This window comes from Gossypium raimondii, chromosome 11 (genome assembly GCF_025698545.1).
Source record: "Gossypium raimondii isolate GPD5lz chromosome 11, ASM2569854v1, whole genome shotgun sequence".
NCBI classification, from domain to species: Eukaryota; Viridiplantae; Streptophyta; class Magnoliopsida; order Malvales; family Malvaceae; genus Gossypium; species Gossypium raimondii.
In genome coordinates this window covers 55929991-55949207 of record NC_068575.1, presented here as the reverse complement: position 1 = coordinate 55949207, position 19217 = coordinate 55929991, and the positions used below count along the sequence as shown (strand labels likewise).

Sequence of the window (19217 nt, the reverse complement as noted above, 5' to 3'; positions counted from 1 at the left end):
ATGTGGAATCTTTAGATTAGACTAAAATGTTTTTGCTTTGTAAAGGAGGACAAGAATATGCATGATTGGGTAATTTAATATCTTATTTACACGGTACTTGTGTTTTAGGGACTAGATTAAATTAATTCTTCTATTATTAAATTCATCAATTTAGTCCCTATATTATTAAAAAGAATAAAATAAGTTCAAAATCTAATTGAGAGCACTTCAATTCCAAACAAAAGGTTTCATTTACATAACCATAAAAATTTTAAAAATATCAACTCTATTAAACGATAAATGATCTTTTTAAAGCAGTAAATGTTACCTCTATTTTAATTTGACATTATTTGATTCTTTTAATAATACAAGAACTAAATTGATCTATATAATAATCGAGACACTAATTTGATCAGAGAGACCTCTCAAATATATTCATATTATTTTCTCATATCACAAGAGGTAAATGATATTTCAAATTACATATACGATGGTATGCAATAAGATTTTATTTTGATTTATAAATTAATACAATTTAAATAGTTGATTTTTTATTATTATTAAGATGTTTGATAAAAACTTTGAGGTTGAACTCGTTGGAGGACTTAACCACAGTTTTAGGAACTTTTCAGTGATGCAAAATGCAACTAATTGATAATATTCTCTGCTTTTCCTTTGTAAAAAGTGCCTCGTACAGAAAAAGACATCTTATTTAGATAAATTATTTATATTTTTAACTTCTAATTTATAAAAATTATTTTTTAACCTATACTTGCATAAATTTTAACATAAATTTATAATTACATTTTAGTTTATTCAAATAAAACCAAAAAAAAACCCAAAATTTATAAATATAATATAAGTATAAAAAGTTATTTAAGAAAAATAAAATCTAAAAACAAAAGGTAAAATAGTAATTCCGCACGTTAAATGAAACGTGTAGAGAAAAGGAAGCGAATATATTAATCGCAAAACATTCAGAGGAGTGTCGAAAGGGTGAAACAATATTAACTACGGTATAGTTGCCGTTACAATTGCCCATCGGTCGGTTTAACTTGGTCCAAAAAATAGGTTTGATTTTTTTATTCAAGTCTATTCTAGATAAAATACTAAAATTTGAGTTTGGGCTGTATTATTTTTTTAAAATTTATTTTATCTAAAATAATTTTAAAAATAATATATCAAATACACTAAAATATTAAAATAAATATTTTCAATAAATTATAAATAAATTAAAGAAATATTTATAGCACTAAGATAAGTACAACTTAACAAGCAAATGTCTCTACAATAATAATAAAATTAATAATAAAATAAGTGTTATACAATATCTAAACATTAACAACAAAATAGTAATAATATAAACATTAAAAAAATAATAACAGAACAATAAATTTTTTTATTATAAATTAAAGCTAAGCCTAAGATTAAAAACCTTACTCGAGATCCAATCGATTTTCTTCACGAACTTTATTTTTTACTCAATCTCAATTTTCAAACTTATATTTTCACTAAAAAAAATTATTTGGACGGTCTACCGTGACATGTAGAACTCTAATTGTCGTGAACGGTCACGATTACGATGGCCAAACAACAAAACAAAACGGAGATTGATAACTAAATAATAAACTATAGACCCGCCCTTCCCGTCTCTCCTTCCTCTTTGTTTTTTATTCCGGTTTTGGTCACTACTTAAGACACCAACCATTTATCTCTCAGACTCAGTCACCTCTTCCCCTTTTGTTTTCCAGAAATATAGTTGTTACTTGTTAGTTCGATTATATTCGATCATCTTCTCGGCTAAGTTTCTGAGATGCTGGTCATAATTAGTCTTCAAGCTCTCTTTCACTTTCCTAACAGAAGATTTCAGTCTTAATATCAAAGGTCAGTTTGTGTCTTTCTTATTTTCTTTAACTTGGATATCTTCTTTTTTGTCTTTTTTCTGTTGCAATGTTCATTTAAGGTTTTTGCAAGTCTTGATTATCTGATGGTTGAGTTTTCTTTGATTTGGACCATAACCTTACACAATTACTTCTGACTCTTTCCCGTTCTGACATGGAATTTCCATTTGTCCATATATGCATTTCAGTTTCTTGAATGAAGTTCATCTGTTTTAAATTCATCCATGCATAGAGATTGATACTTCTTGTCGATTTCCTTATATGATGCACATTTCATCATTGTTGAACTGTTAGTTTTCTTCCTTTTTCTCAGGTGTTGTCGTATCGGCCGCCGATTATCTTTAGCACTGCAGTATATTCCTTTCCTGTTTTAATTAAGATAAACCATGAGTAGTTTCAAGTTAGGGGTTGAAGTCGTGGGGGCTCATGACCTTGTAGCCAAAGACGGGAAAGGCTCGTCTAATCCATTCGTGGAGCTTCATTTTGACGACCAGAGATTCCGCACCACCACTAAAGAAAACGATCTCAATCCAGTCTGGAATGAGAGTTTCTATTTCAACATCTCTGATCCTAACAACTTCATCAAGCTCCCTCTTGAAGCCTATGTTTACAGCCATAACAAAGCAAACAACACCAAAACCTGTCTTGGGAAGCTTCGTCTCACCAGAACGTCTTTCGTGCCCTACTCTGATGCGGTTGTTATGCACTACCCTCTTGAAAAACGAACCATTTTCTCCCATGCAAAAGGAGAGCTCGGTTTGAAGGTATTTTTAACTGATGACCCTTCAATCAAATTATCAAATCCACTTCCAGCAATGGAATCTTTTTTGGATACAGACGTAGGCTCAGGTTATGCACAAACTCCAAACTTCCCGAGTTCACTTCCTAAAGAGAAAACTGATAAAAGGCATACATTTCATCATCTTCCAAATGCAAACCACTCGCAACAAAAGCAAAATTTTACCTCAGTGCCACCCCAACAACAAATGAATTATGGAGTACATGAGATGAAATCCGAACCACAGGCAGCGAAAGTTGTTCACATGTTCTCAGGTTCATCATCACATTCACAACCATCTGATTTTGCTCTTAAAGAGACGAGCCCATTCCTTGGAGAAGGACGAATTATTGGAGGCCGAGTCATACGAGGAGACAGGCCAACAAGCACTTATGACCTTGTTGAACAGATGAGATACCTTTTTGTGCGAGTGGTAAAAGCCCGAGATCTTCCTTCAAAAGATTTGACAGGCAGCCTTGATCCATATGTTGAAGTAAAAGTTGGAAACTACAAAGGAATCACAAAGCATTATGAGAGGAACCAAAATCCCGAGTGGAATCAAGTGTTTGCCTTTGCCAGGGAAACAATGCAGTCAACTGTGTTGGAAGTTGTTCTCAAGGATAAGGATTTAGTGAAAGATGACTTTGTTGGGATTGTGCGCTTTGACCTCCATGAGGTTCCGATGAGAGTTCCACCGGACAGTCCATTGGCTCCAGAATGGTATCGGCTACAAGACAAGAAAGGAGAGAAAAAGAAAGGAGAACTGATGCTTGCAGTTTGGTATGGCACGCAGGCTGACGAGACTTTTCCGGATGCCTGGCACTCAGATGCTTTTGCCCCCGGCGATAGCACTTCCATTGCCTCCGCATATATCCGTTCAAAAGTTTATCACTCTCCAAGATTATGGTATGTCCGAGTTAATGTTATCGAGGCACAAGACCTTGTTCCATCAGACAAGAACAGGTTTCCTGATGTATATGTTAAGGTTCAGATTGGTAACCAGATTTTAAAGACAAAAACAGTTCAACCTCGAAATTTGAATCCAATCTGGAACCAGGAGTTTATGTTTGTTACTTCAGAACCCTTTGAAGATCATCTCATATTTTCAGTTGAAGATCGTGTGGGATCTAATAAGGATGAGACCATGGGAAAGGCCGTTGTACCATTGAACTCTGTTGAAAAGCGTGCGGATGACCGAGTTGTCCGTACTCGGTGGTACAACTTGGAGAAATCTTTATCAGATGCCATGGATGGGGATCGTGCAAAGAAAGATAAGTTTCATAGTAGGCTCCATGTTTGTGTTTGTCTTGATGGAGGATACCATGTGCTTGATGAGTCAACCCAGTATAGCAGTGATCTGCGGCCAACAGCAAAGCAGCTCTGGAAATCATCAGTCGGTGTTCTGGAACTTGGAATTTTGAATGCCGATCGGCTCCAACCGATGAAAACAAAGGATGGGAAAGGTACATCAGATACGTATTGTGTGGCAAAGTACGGCCACAAATGGGTTCGAACTCGAACCATAGTAAATAGCCTGAACCCAAAATATAATGAGCAGTACACATGGGAAGTTTATGATCCAGCCACAGTTCTCACTGTGGGGGTCTTTGATAATTCTCAGATAGGTGATTCCAATGGAAACAAGGATATTAAAATTGGAAAGGTCCGGATTCGTATATCTACTCTAGAAACTGGTCGAGTTTACACACACAGTTATCCACTGCTGGTTCTTCATCCATCTGGTGTCAAGAAAATGGGTGAATTGCATTTGGCAATACGATTTTCATCGACATCAATGCTTAGTATGATGTTTCAATACTCACGACCCCTTTTGCCAAAGATGCACTACAAAAGGCCATTGAGTGTGATACAACAAGACATGCTGCGATACCAGGCTGTGAATATCGTGGCAGCTCGGCTTGGTCGGGCTGAACCACCTCTCAGGAGAGAAGTAATTGAATACATGTCTGATGCAAATGCTCATCTTTGGAGCATGAGGCGCAGCAAGGCAAACTTTTTGCGCCTGACATCGGTTTTCTCAGGATTATTTGAAGTTGGAAAATGGTTTGGTGAAGTTTGCAAGTGGAAGAACCCAATGACAACAGTGCTGGTGCATTTCCTATTTGTAATGCTGGTTTGTTTTCCAGAGCTGATTTTATCAACAGTTTTCCTATACATGTTCCTGATAGGGGTATGGAAGTATCGTTATCGGCCAAGGTACCCTCCCCACATGGACACAAGCCTCTCTTGCGCAGATGCAGTTTCTCCTGACGAACTAGATGAAGAATTTGAGTCCTTTCCTGCATCAAGGAGCTCGGATCTAGTTCGGATGAGATATGATCGTTTAAGGAGTGTGGCAGGAAGAGTTCAGAGTGTTGTGAGTGACATAGCCAATCAAGGCGAGCGTTTTCAGGCACTCTTAAGCTGGCGGGATCCTCGAGCCACTACCATATTTGTGATATTCTGTCTTGCAGCAGCCATTGTATTGTATGTGACACCTTTCCAAGTGTTTGCTCTTATAGCTGGACTTTACTTTATGAGGCATCCCAGGTTTCGCCACAAGATACCCGCGGCACCAATTAACTTCTTCCGACGTTTGCCCGCCAGGACAGATAGTATGTTGTAAATAAGGTTATGGAAGATTTTCATGCAATTATCAGTTTTAGATTCTGGTTGTCCAGCTATGCTTTTAATGCCTGATTTCTTGCCAGTAGTTGTTTTTTGGTGAATGCTGATATAAAACTTTATGCATTCAGTGTTAGCCAAATAAATGGAAAGAATCAGATATGTGATGCCTTTGACTTAACTGGAAGAAATTGTCCCCATTGTCTGGTATCCAATCTGATCCATTGACTTAGGACACTCCCAAGGCATGTCAAGTCAAACTATTGTAGTCATAATTACAATTAGAGAATTTTTAATCATTCCCCTGGAACTGTTGTATTGGCAATACAACAAAGTAAATGGAGAAGGAAAAACTAAAACGCAAACTGAATCATGGGACCCAAGCGGAGTTATTAATGGGGAGTTTGATTTCAGGCCTCAAGATAAAAGCCGAATCTTTCTTCTGCTATCTAATATCCTTATTCTCTTTGCTTAAATCAATCATGCATCTGACCAGTAATTGTCCATCCACCCCGTTGGTCAGTAGTCACTCCCAAGGCCTCCCAGACCGTGTCATCGATGATGTTATTAACGCATGGAGGTTGGTAACTATGTCCACCATCACAGCCCATTGTGGCGTCACATTCATTGACAACTTTAGCTTTAACAGTTTTTCCGTTCCCATGTATGTTAATATACTTGAGACACCTTTTTTTTCCTTGTTGAACCATCCTGTTGAAAATGCCACCACAAGTTCTTTATTGGAGTGGTACTTGTTATCACATTCAGATGGTCCGCGGCCATCCTCACCATCATCGAAGCCGTACGTTGAGAGTCTGGGTTGCCTTCATATGGTTTGAAACTTGTGGGGACAAATGTCATAAAGCTTGCCTTCTTTGCAGCAATTGGAGTCATGTTTTGTATTATGTTCCTTAGGAGGCTTTTCCCTCTTATCTTGCCACTTGGCTTGCAAGTCTTTGGATCTGCTTCAACTGTCTAACAGTCTGAAACAATCAAGAGAAAACAGATGAGAAGAACGAATGCAGAACAAGCCTTGTTGTTCATTTTGACTGAACTCTATTGTTACTTATTATATGGTTGGTGAGGGAAACATGAAAATGGTGGTGGGGTTTATATACAAATGAGCATTGCATGCTTCTTAAGACAACTACCATGTAATTTTAAGACTGAGACAAGTTTACAGTCTGTTTTTACAAGGACTCCATTATTTAAATTAGAAATATCGTATGAGCAACATCACCAGTTACAAAAAGGTTAAAAAAGAACAACTGGAACCATAAAAACCCATCAACATAAATAAAAAAAATCTGTACTTAAATTTGACAATCCAAGAGTATATAGCTTAAGAGGATGACTTAGAGAAATAAATAAATCCTCTTACTCTTAGATTCTTTTAGGTTCTAATAATTGAGATTCTTTTGGGTACTTAATTTGGTTGCATATTCATCTATGGAGGCATCTTCCTGGAACGATTTTGCCGTTATTATACCAAATTAAGAACATTTTCCAAGAACAATTAATTTACAAGAGAAGATGTCTGATTTTGATGCGAATGTGAAATATATCATGTAAGAAATTTTCAGACCTCGAAATCTCACGGATATGTTAAGCTAAAATTAAACAAGCTAAACACATTTTTTTAATAAAATATCCAATTACAATTTATAAATATTTATAGAGTTTGAGAATCTGAAATTAAGTTTTGAGATAAATAAAGTAAATTGAGACTTTAAATCAAAAGTTAAAATTTGAGTGGTGGTATCCATTAATCTTGAAAATCTAAGTATCATCATTTTAGAACTTTCTAAGACAATATATCAAGTCTAAAAACGTCACTCCCCAGATATCCCACGTACACAACTAAAACTTGAACTTGTAAAATAGTAAAAGAGAGAGCGAGTACAAACTACTCAATAAGTAACCGATATTCCATTTGGTTGGGTTAAGCAATAATAAAAGTATTTAGGCCAAAATGATTTATTAAAGGCATGCATGAGAACATCTTCAGAAATTCATCAAAAGTCGAATTTCATGACATAAACATGTATAGGTCAAAATAAAAATTCTAAGTGCATACCCAATTAAGGCTGTTCAAACGGTCGGTTCAGTTATTAACCGAACTGAATTACTATTAACCGAATTACCCGAAATGTAAAAATCTCTAACCATTAATCAAACTGAATTTTTTTTCAAACACATTAATCGAACCGAAATATTTCGTTAATTCGATCGGTTAACCGAATTAACCGAAATTTATATATGTTTTTGTCTTTTGGTTAAAATAAGTATAAAACGTATAAAAAATACATAGCTAATGTTCATTTTTTTAATAGTTCAAAAATATATATTATATATTATTTATTTCTATTAATATAAAAAATAATTGTTCAAAACATACATTGATAATATAAAAAATCTTATATATAATATCTTATTTATTTCGATTAATTCAGTTAATTACCCAATTTCAAATCGAATTAACTGATAATCGAAATTTTAAAAAATCATTAACCGACCTCCAACCGAACTAAATTCGGCCACCGACCGATTAACTGAATTAGATCGGTTCGGTCGATTAATTCGATTTTAACCGAACTATGAACACCCTTATAGTTTATTGAGTCTTAACTCGATTAATATTAAATTAATATCTCATATTAATATTAAGAAAATACTATCTAGATAAATATTAAATTTAATTTAATATTAAATTCGTTAAAACAATATTATGTTTGGAAAAGTTAATTTGAAATCAAGTTACCCGGTAGAGTCCCACTAGGAGTCTAATTTTTTCACTCCTCTACCACCGAAGAACCGCCGCCGCCAACCATCCGTTGGCTGCCAAATCGTCACCGTCATAGTCGCCATGCCCAACTGTGCCATTACCAACGTGCTCGAATGGGCTTGATCGGTTTAACTGTTGTCGGTTCAATTTGGGCTAGTGACGACCCGACCGGTTCGGTCCAGCCACTAGTTGGATCGTCTACCCTGCTTCATACACAAGGCCACATTCAATCAGTTTTTGGATTTTAGTCTCGGGTTCAATTTTCGATCTCAGGTCCAATTTTCAAGTTCAATTACCCTTCAAACCAAATGTCTGACTTGAAAATCAATTTCCAAAAATATCATATTTATTTTAATTAATTTGATTAATTTAATTTTACTTGATTAAACTTGATTTTCTTAAAAATCACTGAGATTTTCCTAATTAATTTTTCAAGAAAATTCTTCAATTAAATTCTCTAATTGAAAAATTCACAAGACCACCTAATTTAATTCCACTCGAATAAATTGACTCAATTAAATTATGTCTAAAGTCGTAGAATTTTTTTCTGATTCGAATGCAGTTCGATCGAACTTTTGTTGAGCTAGCAGAAGGACCAATCAAATACATAATGTCTAGAAGCATCGTCCCGCTATTTCGTAATTTACTTAATCATGGAGTCAGTCCACAAAAAGTATTATGATTAAAAACTCTTTATTGTATACTCTTTACCAAAACAATTTATCCACCTACTTTGTCCAATGATCTCACCATGCGTGTGTTACCCTTATATGATATCATTGATTTCTTTGAGTTAAATCCGTCCACTCAATACAATTATATTTTATCTCATTGTCAACATTGTGTCTTCTTAATGGTTAATATGATCACTGCCAACTAATGACTGTGATAAATTGCTTATTTGAGAACAAGCAACTCGTAGCCACATTCCATATTTACCAATACACACAATGCCAATGAGAGGATATCGTTAACTCTTTAATTGAGCAATGAATTTCATTGTTGCTAGGAAAGCCATGCCATACACAAGTCATGTACCAAACATTCTGGCTATCGATCATCTTTAGAGCATAAGCCTCAAATTATATCAAAACACATGAGTTACATACGCATGGTCAGTGATTAACTCGGGATTTAGGAAAGTCACACTATGAATGCCACAAGTAAATTAATTCACAAACGGATTCAGAATTAATTATAATTGGGTCAAGTCTAATGTGAATTAATTATACTTGGGTCAAGTCTAATGTATCATTCTTCCAATGAGTATATTTTTGTCTCTACTCGTGGAGTCAACTGCTCTGATAGCCAAGACTAGCTATCTCCCTAATTGGAATTGTAGACGACATAATAATCCTTCTATATATTTGAATTAAATGTTCACTTTGATTCTTTTACGGGATTACGAAATCGTTTAGATTATCTACTGAAATAAGTTATCTTTCTCGCAATATAAACATTATTATCGTGCCACTTATCATCAACTTGAACTTAGACAATCAATGAACTAATATTTGTTTGTCACAATTTTGCTATGTATGCAAAACATGAAAGATAGAAACATAAAAGATATAATAGTGAAATGTGAAATTAACTTTATTTATTTATCCATCATTCAAATACATAGAAAATAGTTACATGTTTACTACAATATGGACACATTTCCCAACAATCTCCCACTTTTCCCAGTGAAGTAAATGTGTCATGTTTCGCATTCTCATATCCTCAATTGTTTGTTAAAACTCCTAGTTAGAAGAGTCTTAGTAAATAGATCCGCAATGTTATCTTCAGAAGCTATTTTCACCATATTTACTATCCCATCGGCTATTGTCTCTCGTATCAAGTGATACTTTCGGTCAATGTGTTTGATCCTTTTGTGACTTCTCATTTCCTTGGTATTAGCTATTGCAGCATTGTTATCACAATACAGTGTTATACCTTTTTCTATACCAGGAATGACTTCAATATCGGTTAAGAACTTTTGAAGTCAAATTGCTTCTTTTGTTGCCTCAAAAGTAGCCATATATTCGGCCTCCATAGTAAAGTCGATAGTGCAAGTTTGTTGAATAATCACAAAGATCATATCTGGATTGAGATAAGATTGTAGATTATATCTGACCCATCAGTGAATATCATATCACCTATAGAAACATATTTGGAGAATAGGATCATGTTTATCTAATTCCTTGGCTCTAGAAAGTTGGATCAATTTGGAAAGTTGAAGTGTTTGCTACCAATAGTCCTTTTTTTTTTACCTTGATTGTTGTTATATTGTATTCAGCTAGTTTAGTTGTTGTTTAATGGAGATTGTGATAGATTTTCGTTATGTTAGAAGTCTCGAAAAAGTCTATACAATTGATAAACTTGTATAAGTTGATGTACTAATTTTTTTAGAGCACTTAATCTGTTCAAGTGAGGAACATTATTTGTGTGACTACATTTGATTGTAAAACATTTGTCTTGTAATTTTACAAGCTAAGTTCTCAGGGGAGAATTTAGTGGTAAGAGTTCTAGTCTTCAAAGTACAAGAGCGAGAAAATTATCACAAAACTATCATTAATGGATCAAATATGGTCAACTCAGTAGTAAGAATGTATGAATTTCCTGTTAAATTAATTATAATAAACAAATTAGTAATAAAATAGTTGAGGATGACTCTTAAAGTTTGCTTATGATCCTAATATAGTCAAATGATGGAGTTTCTATAGTTGTAGAGACATAGGAGTTTATCATATATGCCTAGGATTGTTTGGTTGCAATATTCAATTTTCAACTATTAAAAGTTGATGATGAGAATCATGTTATTTGAACCCATGATATATTTGGTTTTTATTTTAACTAAAGTCATATTTGAGTTTTTATTTTACTTTATTTAAAATTTTTACATATTTTTTCACTTACATCATGAGTGTGCCATAATATAGTCTATATATAGGATGTGATAATATATTTAAAGAAATGATATAGATGATACTAATTAATATATATAAAGTGAACTCTTTTTGTTCTAATCACAATAAAGTGGCAAAATAAAGACCCAGAATTAGGCAACCTTAGAACGATCTCTAAAAGCTTGCAAAGAGAAAATCTATGATGAAAAATGATGCGCCTCCGTTTGATATTTCTACATGCTAAGAGAACATTATAATGTTCTTTTACTTGTTTAAGTTTTTGTGATAATTGATTTCTCCAATTTAATTTGTTAGAGTATATAATCCTTAATATCTCAACGCAGTAGTGAAAGGAACACCAATCAGTGGCAACCAATTCTTTTTGCTTAAAAGGAATGATTGGATAGTAAATTGCATGGCAGTCACCCTATCGATCTTGTGGTAACCCTTCCAATTGACCCTTGCATTGAGGTTAGCACCAGGGCCACGATTGTTGTACTCAGCATAGTAAAGGGTTTCTTCATAATTGACTTTATCAGGTCCTTCAAAGAGTATCCACCCTTCAGGCTTAATGAAGTCACCCAATGTGGATTCCATGATAATAGTTGTAGAAAATTTCTTCCACGACCTACCCAAGTATGTTGCTATTTTGAACCTATCATTGAAGAGCTTTTGCTCAAGGACGATCTTGCAATTTTGGATTACAGTACCAGTGTTCTCATCAATGAAGTCCTTGCCTTGTGTTGTTACTGTGTTGAATTGATTATCCATTGGCCTCCTTACAATGATCAATGAGTTCTGGATAACAGTAGGAGAGTCACCGAAGATGAAGTCAATGGTTCCAGAGATGACACAATTGCGAAATAACTGACGATTTGCTTGATTGTACAAGGTGTCTTGGTAGGCATCTATCCTGCAATTGAAGAAGGCTGACTTATCTGATTGAATGCGAAGAGCTACTGCCTGGTGCTTTTCAGGACCAGCGGTGTTTTGGAATCCCATGGATTTGGCAATGAACCCATTCCCAATAGCAGCTGCACCATTAAAATTATGAAATCATTTTATTGTAAAATACCATCATGGGTAATAATTATGATGGATTAACTAGCTCGAGTTGTCTTCTACAAGATTATGAAACTATATAGGTTGTTTTATAATTATATGTTACCTATGTTATATTGGTTGATATGGAGGACCTTTTCTATTAATCAAATCATTATCCTGATTGACTAGAAAAAAATATAATCGTTCGAGTTCTTAGAAACTTACAGAAAGTGGCAGTTTGCCAGGTGGTAATTCCGCCACCATTTTTGACACCCTTGCGACCAGTGACAATAGTTTTTCTTGGACCATCACCATACATCATGATGTTGGTGTATTGTTTGTCTACGGTGATGTACTCATCATAGATTCCAGCCTTGATATAAATCACATGTCGAATATTGGATTTTTTTGGAGCAGTAGCTAAGGCTGCACCGATGGTTTTGAATTGGCCGTTGCCATCCTTAGCCACAACAACATTTGGTTTTAAGTTGCTATTATCAATCCTAGCAAAGATGGCGGTTTTTAGCTGAGAACCATGAGGGATATACATTCTTCTCAACGGAATAAAGTTTATGGGAGCTAGTATTATTTAACTGGATGCCAAATTTGGAAAGAATATCCGACAACTTTGTTGTTATTGTCAAGGCATTACCTGTGAGTTCATGAGCATCGATAATACCCTTTTGCATGTTGTTATCGTGTTCGAAACCATCCAAGCATGATTGTTGGTATGATATAACAACGCTCAACCAGGTTCTAAGATCATTTTTGTGATCATTAATGTAGGGCAATTCACTACCACCAATTTCAGAGTACGATGCTTGAAGTGAATCAACAGCATAGTCCATCATATCCTTACAATCATTTAAGGCCATCTTTGTAAGGTTGTTGTTCTTAACTTGAACTATTAGGGAATCAGAATAGTTGAAAAACTTCTTGACTGCTTCCTCAGCTGCCAATATAGCCTTCGAAATGAACTCTTTAGGATCAGTGCTATTAACAGAGCTGAGAGTCTTATGGCAAATGAGCAAAAGTTAGACACTGCCTTCATTTGTGGAGATAATGTTTCATTATCATTGTGATTTCGATGAACTGTTGACACAACACCAATGGCGACTCCCACCACAAAAATGATTGAAACCCCGACAATCATTTCTTTTCTCAACATCTTTGTTTTTTTAGTGAAGATATTATATATTTGTTGCCGTTTAGTGATGACAAAAAACCATATAGTAGAAAAAGTATATGATTCCTACCAACCAAAATAAATAAGGAGAAACCTTTATTGAGAAATAAAGCTTCCCTTCCCTTTGTTTTTGCTTTTGTTGTTTGACGAAATTCATTATACAATGAGTTGATTTTACAGCAAGTGAGAGCCTTTAAAATTAGGACTTTTTGCATGTAAAACGAAAATGATGTCTTAACAAATTATTGTGAATAGGTTAGAATGTATTGGTTTTAGACAATGTATTTAATTGATCAATGGTTGTCATCTTTAAATTTAGAAAAATAAAGTACGAAAATGCTTTTTGTTGGAGTGGAAAAATTTTATTTATCTTAGTTATATATTTAACTTGTTTTGGATGTTTTTATTTATTAAGATCTTAAGATCTAAAATGTAAAAAAAAAAATCAAGAATTCAAACTTAATGAAAAGATGTACAAAATTATGAATTTTATATTCTTGGTCATGTAAGAAATATTTAGGCTTAATATGCATTTGCCTTCCTAGGAAAACTATATATTAGCTACTTAAAGTTGTATAATCATAAAAGGAAAAAATCTCAAATTATAATAACACAAAAGTTGTAATTTTTTAAACCATAAAATTATTTAAATATACTCTAAAAATATCATACAACTATTGAAAAATAAAATAAATATAATTTTTTTAAAAATTAAAAATTAATATATTTTTTTTAAAATAACAAAAAGAATTTAAAATTATAATCATGATACAATAAGTGGCGGAGCCACTAAGAGACCTAGAGGGGCCATAGCCCTCCCTAAAATGGTAGATTTTTAATTTAGGCCCTTTATAATTTATAAAATTTTAAATTAGTAATGGTAAAATTATACTTTGGCCCCAAAAATGATAAATATTTGATTTAACCTTTTAAAAGTTATAAAGATATAGACTATTAAAATGTTGAAATTATATTTTTACTGTCGTAAAAATATACAATTTAATTTCGGACCCCAAAAAAGAATTTCGACTCGCCATTAGATACAATGATAAATTGCTTGTTTTGAAAAAATTACATAATCGTTGAAATTTCTAAAAGTTGTGCAAATTTTTACAATTAAAAAATAAAAATCTTTGAAATTTAATATTATAATAATGCAAAAATATATATTTTAAAATTTCACAATTTTCTATTTTTTTAAAAATAACAAAAATCCGAAAATTAGAAAAGTGGAATTATTTAAATCTTGTTTGTTTGGTTTTGTTACAGGAAAGAGGAATGGGTTTTTATTTTATTTTATTTTATTTATTATTTTATAGCTTCAATAATCATGATAAACAATTTATTATTTCATTTTTAACAAATTTTTAAAAATTATTAATTTATTCTATTTAGTCAATTAAAATTTATTTATCTTTATTTAAGGTTTTGTTAAATTTAGTGTCACGAGTTGAATGAAACCAACTCAGTCACTAAAAGTATAAAGGTCATTTTTATTTAAGAAAACTAAGAAATAAAAGGTGTAAATGTGAATTAACATTAAATTATAAATAAATTTATTAATTATGTTAAAATTATAGCTAATTAATTCATACTAGAAATTCTATCACAAGTATACATATGTGAAAATCACATGTTTAGAACACAATTATGTTTATAAATAACACAAACATTTGATTTGAAACTAATTAATAATAACATATTAAATTTGTAATATATTAAAATGAAAAATCCAAATTAATTTGTAACATGGATTGAATCAACAACACTATTAATATAAATATAGTTGACAAAGATAATAAAATGAATGAAATATATTAAAATTAAGCTTTGGTAGAGTGGTAAATTAATATTTTATTAATGTAATTGGCATGGGTTCAAATCTTATCATATGTATATTTTATTATTTTTTCAAATCAAAAGATTAAATTACCCTCAAACAATATAACTTATTTTAATTACAAAAAGATTTTTTTCGTAATTTTCCTAATTGAGTTGGCGCTCGGTTGACACGTGACACCAAGTCAGTCAAGAGTTTAAATAATAGTATGGATATATACAACTTGTGGAGGTAGCAAAATCTGCATATTAAAATTAAAATGTATAAAAAATTATCAAAATAAAGCTCGGTTGAACCTTAAATTTAATATTTTACTAATATGGTTCCCATGGGTTCAAATTATACTATATGCATAATTCTATTGCTTTTTTTTAAATCAAAAGGCTAAAGCATCCATAAATAATATAATTTATTTTAAATGTGAAAGGACATCAAAGTAATTTTCTTAATTAAATTAGTATATATTTTGTAATATTTCATTTAATTTTGTATATATTTTTATGTCTTGTTATTATTACTTTTCAACTTTAGGTTTCATTATTTATTATATATTACTTTTAAACACGCATTTATATTATAAATATGTTATTTCTACACAAATATGTGTGAGATAAATTTTATAGATTAAATAAAGATGTTGATTGCCTGCGATGTCTGTCATACCAGATTTTACGAATAATCAAATAAACGTGTAAATTATATGTAATAATGATTGCATAAATATATTTAAATATGTAAAAAGTAGGAATGGTCCGATTCCAAAAGTGACACCATAATCTAAAAAGCTAAGAAAGCTTTATTCTAATATTAAATTAGATGAGATATTTATTTAATATGGTAAGATTTATCAATTAGGCATCGGACCAGGTAATATCTAGTTCGCCTTGTTCGCTTTCAGGCACTCCTAAAGCCGTCCAAACTGCTTTTGAAGCATCAACAATATTATTGCGGCACGGGGGCTGATAAGCATGCTCATCATTACACCCTTCTTGAGAGTCACATTCATCCACTACCAAAGCCCTCGCACTCTTTCCATTCCCATTGATGTTAATAAATTTATTGCAACGGCTGCTCTGGCTAAACCACCCTGTTGAGAGTGCCACCACGGGTTCATCATCTGAGTGATATTGGTTGTCACATTTTGATGCGCCACCACCATCTCCACCTTCCTGGAAGCTGTTAATAGTTAGGGTTGCCGGTGTATTGTCGGACACCGGCGGTGAACACGTGTATGTTGTGTAAACTTCGCCTTCTACACAACAATCAGCATTATTGTCTTGGTTGCATTGCCCTGGTGGTGGCGTTGTGCCCGGTATGGTGCCGCTAGGATCGCATGTCTGAGCTTCAATACCTAGACTGATGAAAAGAAAATGAAAACAAAGAAAGATGATAAACTCAAAAACACTAAATAAAACTTGCTTCTTCATTTTTCCTCTGCTGCTATTTTTTGTTTATTATGAAAATTTGCAACTGCATAGAGCTATATATAATGACCCAACATCCAAAAAGAAAAAAAATGAAAGACAGTAGGAAGATGACTAGGGAAAGATTATGGGTCAATTTCATCTAATAACGGATTTGAGGGGGCATTTGATTTAACTAAAAAGTCACAAGCAGGACTTTTACTACCACATATTAATTTGAAGTCAAAAAGTTTTCAGATTGGTTGAGGGATGAAGGGCTGGGGAAGTTTCCTGATAAAGAAAAAGCTTGGACGAGATTCATATATATCGTATACGTGGATTAAGTTTTGAAGGATTCAAGGTTTTGACCACTTACATATTTGTTGAAGGTTTAATATGTTGTTTAAAAGTTTTTTTTTTATTTAGTTGGTATGTTGATTTGTATTTCGTTATTTAAGTTTGTATTTTTGTAATAATACCGATTATTTGTATTGATGTGGATTGATAAACAATTTGATGGTGAAAAGTGACAGCCTCACAGTATGCCACGCGGCAAACCAAAATTAAAAAATTAAAAATCTATAAAATGTATAAATTAATTAAAAATATAAAATTTTCTAAACCAATAATGAAATTGGACAAATGATTATCCAAAATATCTAAATCTGGGCACTGATTTGCTTATATTCATTTTATATGTATGTTTTAGTAAATTTATATATTTTAATTTTTATAAAATATTGATTTTAAGTTATTATTATTTTTAAAAAATAAATTTATAAAAATATATTCAACTAAAAGTATATAAAAAGTCTATAATATTTTGAATAATATAAAAATTTATAATATATAATATATAAATTTATAAATATACATACATGTGTATATATATATATATATAAGAACCAAAAGCACGTCTAATAAGGATAAATGGCTGTCCACATGCATTTGAACCTAAACAACCTTATGCATAGGTTTACTTTTGATGTAAAAACTATTTTATATATTTAATTAAGAGTGAGTATTTGGTACATGGCAATATACTTTATTATTTTAAAAGCAGCCTTAAAATTGACATATATTTTTTAATATTTTACTATATTTCTATAGGACACTTGTCAACTCTCGACAATGTACCAAATATTTTTCTTTTTGTTAATTTATATATTTTTAATTTTTATATATTTTTAATTTTAAAATAATAATATAAATAACCTTACATTTTATAAAATAAAAATAAAAACATATAAATTTACTATAAATGCATTTGAAATAAATCTAAACAAATGAATGTTCAAATTCAAATGTATCTGGACAACCATTTGCCCAGGTTCATTCTTGTGAAAAATTATACTTTTTTTTATTAGTTTATATATTTCAAGTTTTTTTAAAAATTTATGTCTGACGTGTAGCATACCGAGAGGTTGCCACGTGTCACCACTAGGTTGGCTAGCAGTGCCACATCAACATAAATTAATGGTCTTAGTACAGTGGTATCAACTTAGGTGACAGAATACAAGTTTAGGTACCGACTAGGTCAAGAAAAAAGTTTAGGTACCAACTAGATACTTTTGGACAAGTTCATGGGACAAGCTACATATTAACCCTTTTTAAATAAACATGAATAGAAAAAAAAGAGCAAATAATTAAGATTTAGGACATAGTTGTATTGCTTAAAATATAGAAAAACAAAATATGTACAACTTTTACTTAAATAGTAATATGTATAAACATTGCCTTAAAACACACAAGAAATCTTTGTTTTAATATATAATATTATAATCTAAAGAGATTAATCAGTATCAGACCAATAGATATTCATTTTGCCCTAATCACTTTCGGGTACTCCTGAAGCTTTCCAAACTGCTTTTAACATGTTGACAATGTTATTCGGACAAGGAGGTTGATAATCATGATCAAAATCGTACCTTATCGTCAAATCATGTTCATCCACAACCTTAGCCCTCATAGTGTTTCCATTGCCATGATGTTGACATACTTCAAGCACCTCTTTTTTTTGTGGTTTAACCATTTGGTTGACATTGCCACCCCAAGGTCGTTATCTGAGTGGTACTAATTTTCACATTCTAATGGTGTATCAGTGTCACCTCCTAGTTCGAAGTTATTAAGCATCAATGTTGCTTTTGTGTAACTTGACACAGGTGGTGAACATTCATAAGTGGTGTACCCTTTGCCACTTTTACAACAATCAAAGTTATTTTCTGGGTTACATTGCACTAGTGAAAAGGTTTTTTCCTCTTATCTTCCCACTAAGGTCGCATGTTTGAGCTTCAACACTTAAAACATAAAAAAGAATGCAAAGGAGAATAAAACACTTGAACAAACTTGCTTTATATTCCTTTTCAAAAATCTTTTTAAGTCACTTATGTTTTGATGTTTTAAATGAGAAACTAAAAAATGAGTGAAAAGCAATATATAAATATTACCCTTAAGTAATTCAAAATATCAATCTTATTAGGACAAATTTGAGGCCATATGGTTTTCCAACAATAAGATTTGTTTGCTAGAAATATTCTTGTAGAGATTAATAAGGTATATAGAAATAATGTGAAATAGATTAATAAGGTATATGGAATATAATATTTAAGTGAACCCTTTTGTTCTAATCATAGTAAAGTGGCAAAATAAAGATCTAGAGTCAAGCAACCTTAGAAAGATCTCTAATTAGAGGCTTACAAAAAGAAAATCTATGATGAAATATTGCCTCCATTTGCTATTTAGACATGCTAAAAGAACGCTATAACATTCTTTTGCTTGTTTAAAT

At 32.1% G+C, this 19217-nt stretch overlaps 2 protein-coding genes and 3 pseudogenes across 2 annotated transcripts; 1 reads left to right on the top strand and 4 right to left on the bottom strand.

The window, feature by feature from the left end:
* Window positions 1–1664: 1664 nt before the first annotated feature.
* Window positions 1665–5464, top strand: LOC105802679 (FT-interacting protein 3). The gene is made up of 2 exons (XM_012634465.2): window positions 1665–1863; window positions 2194–5464. Exon 2 carries the CDS (start codon window positions 2267–2269, stop codon window positions 5282–5284), a length of 3018 nt encoding a protein of 1005 aa, XP_012489919.1. The 5' UTR covers window positions 1665–1863; window positions 2194–2266; the 3' UTR covers window positions 5285–5464.
* Window positions 5465–5745: 281 nt separating this feature from the next.
* On the bottom strand, window positions 5746–6327 carry LOC105800929 (putative ripening-related protein 1; annotated as a pseudogene).
* A 4959-nt stretch (window positions 6328–11286) lies between these two features.
* LOC105801456 (pectinesterase-like) lies at window positions 11287–13171 on the bottom strand (annotated as a pseudogene).
* A 2554-nt stretch (window positions 13172–15725) lies between these two features.
* LOC105802684 (putative ripening-related protein 1) lies at window positions 15726–16501 on the bottom strand. Its single transcript, XM_012634472.2, has one exon. The coding sequence runs from the start codon at window positions 16454–16456 to the stop codon at window positions 15881–15883; it is 576 nt and encodes a 191-aa protein (XP_012489926.1). The 5' UTR covers window positions 16457–16501; the 3' UTR covers window positions 15726–15880.
* Window positions 16502–18224: 1723 nt separating this feature from the next.
* On the bottom strand, window positions 18225–19163 carry LOC105802686 (kiwellin-1-like; annotated as a pseudogene).
* Between the last annotated feature and the right edge of the window lie 54 nt (window positions 19164–19217).

Bases quoted from the DNA above. Each gene is read 5' to 3' on its own strand.
- LOC105802684 (XM_012634472.2), bottom strand. From the start codon at position 16,456: ATGAAGAAGCAAGTTTTATTTAGTGTTTTTGAGTTTATCATCTTTCTT.
- LOC105802679 (XM_012634465.2), top strand. From the start codon at position 2,267: ATGAGTAGTTTCAAGTTAGGGGTTGAAGTCGTGGGGGCTCATGACCTT.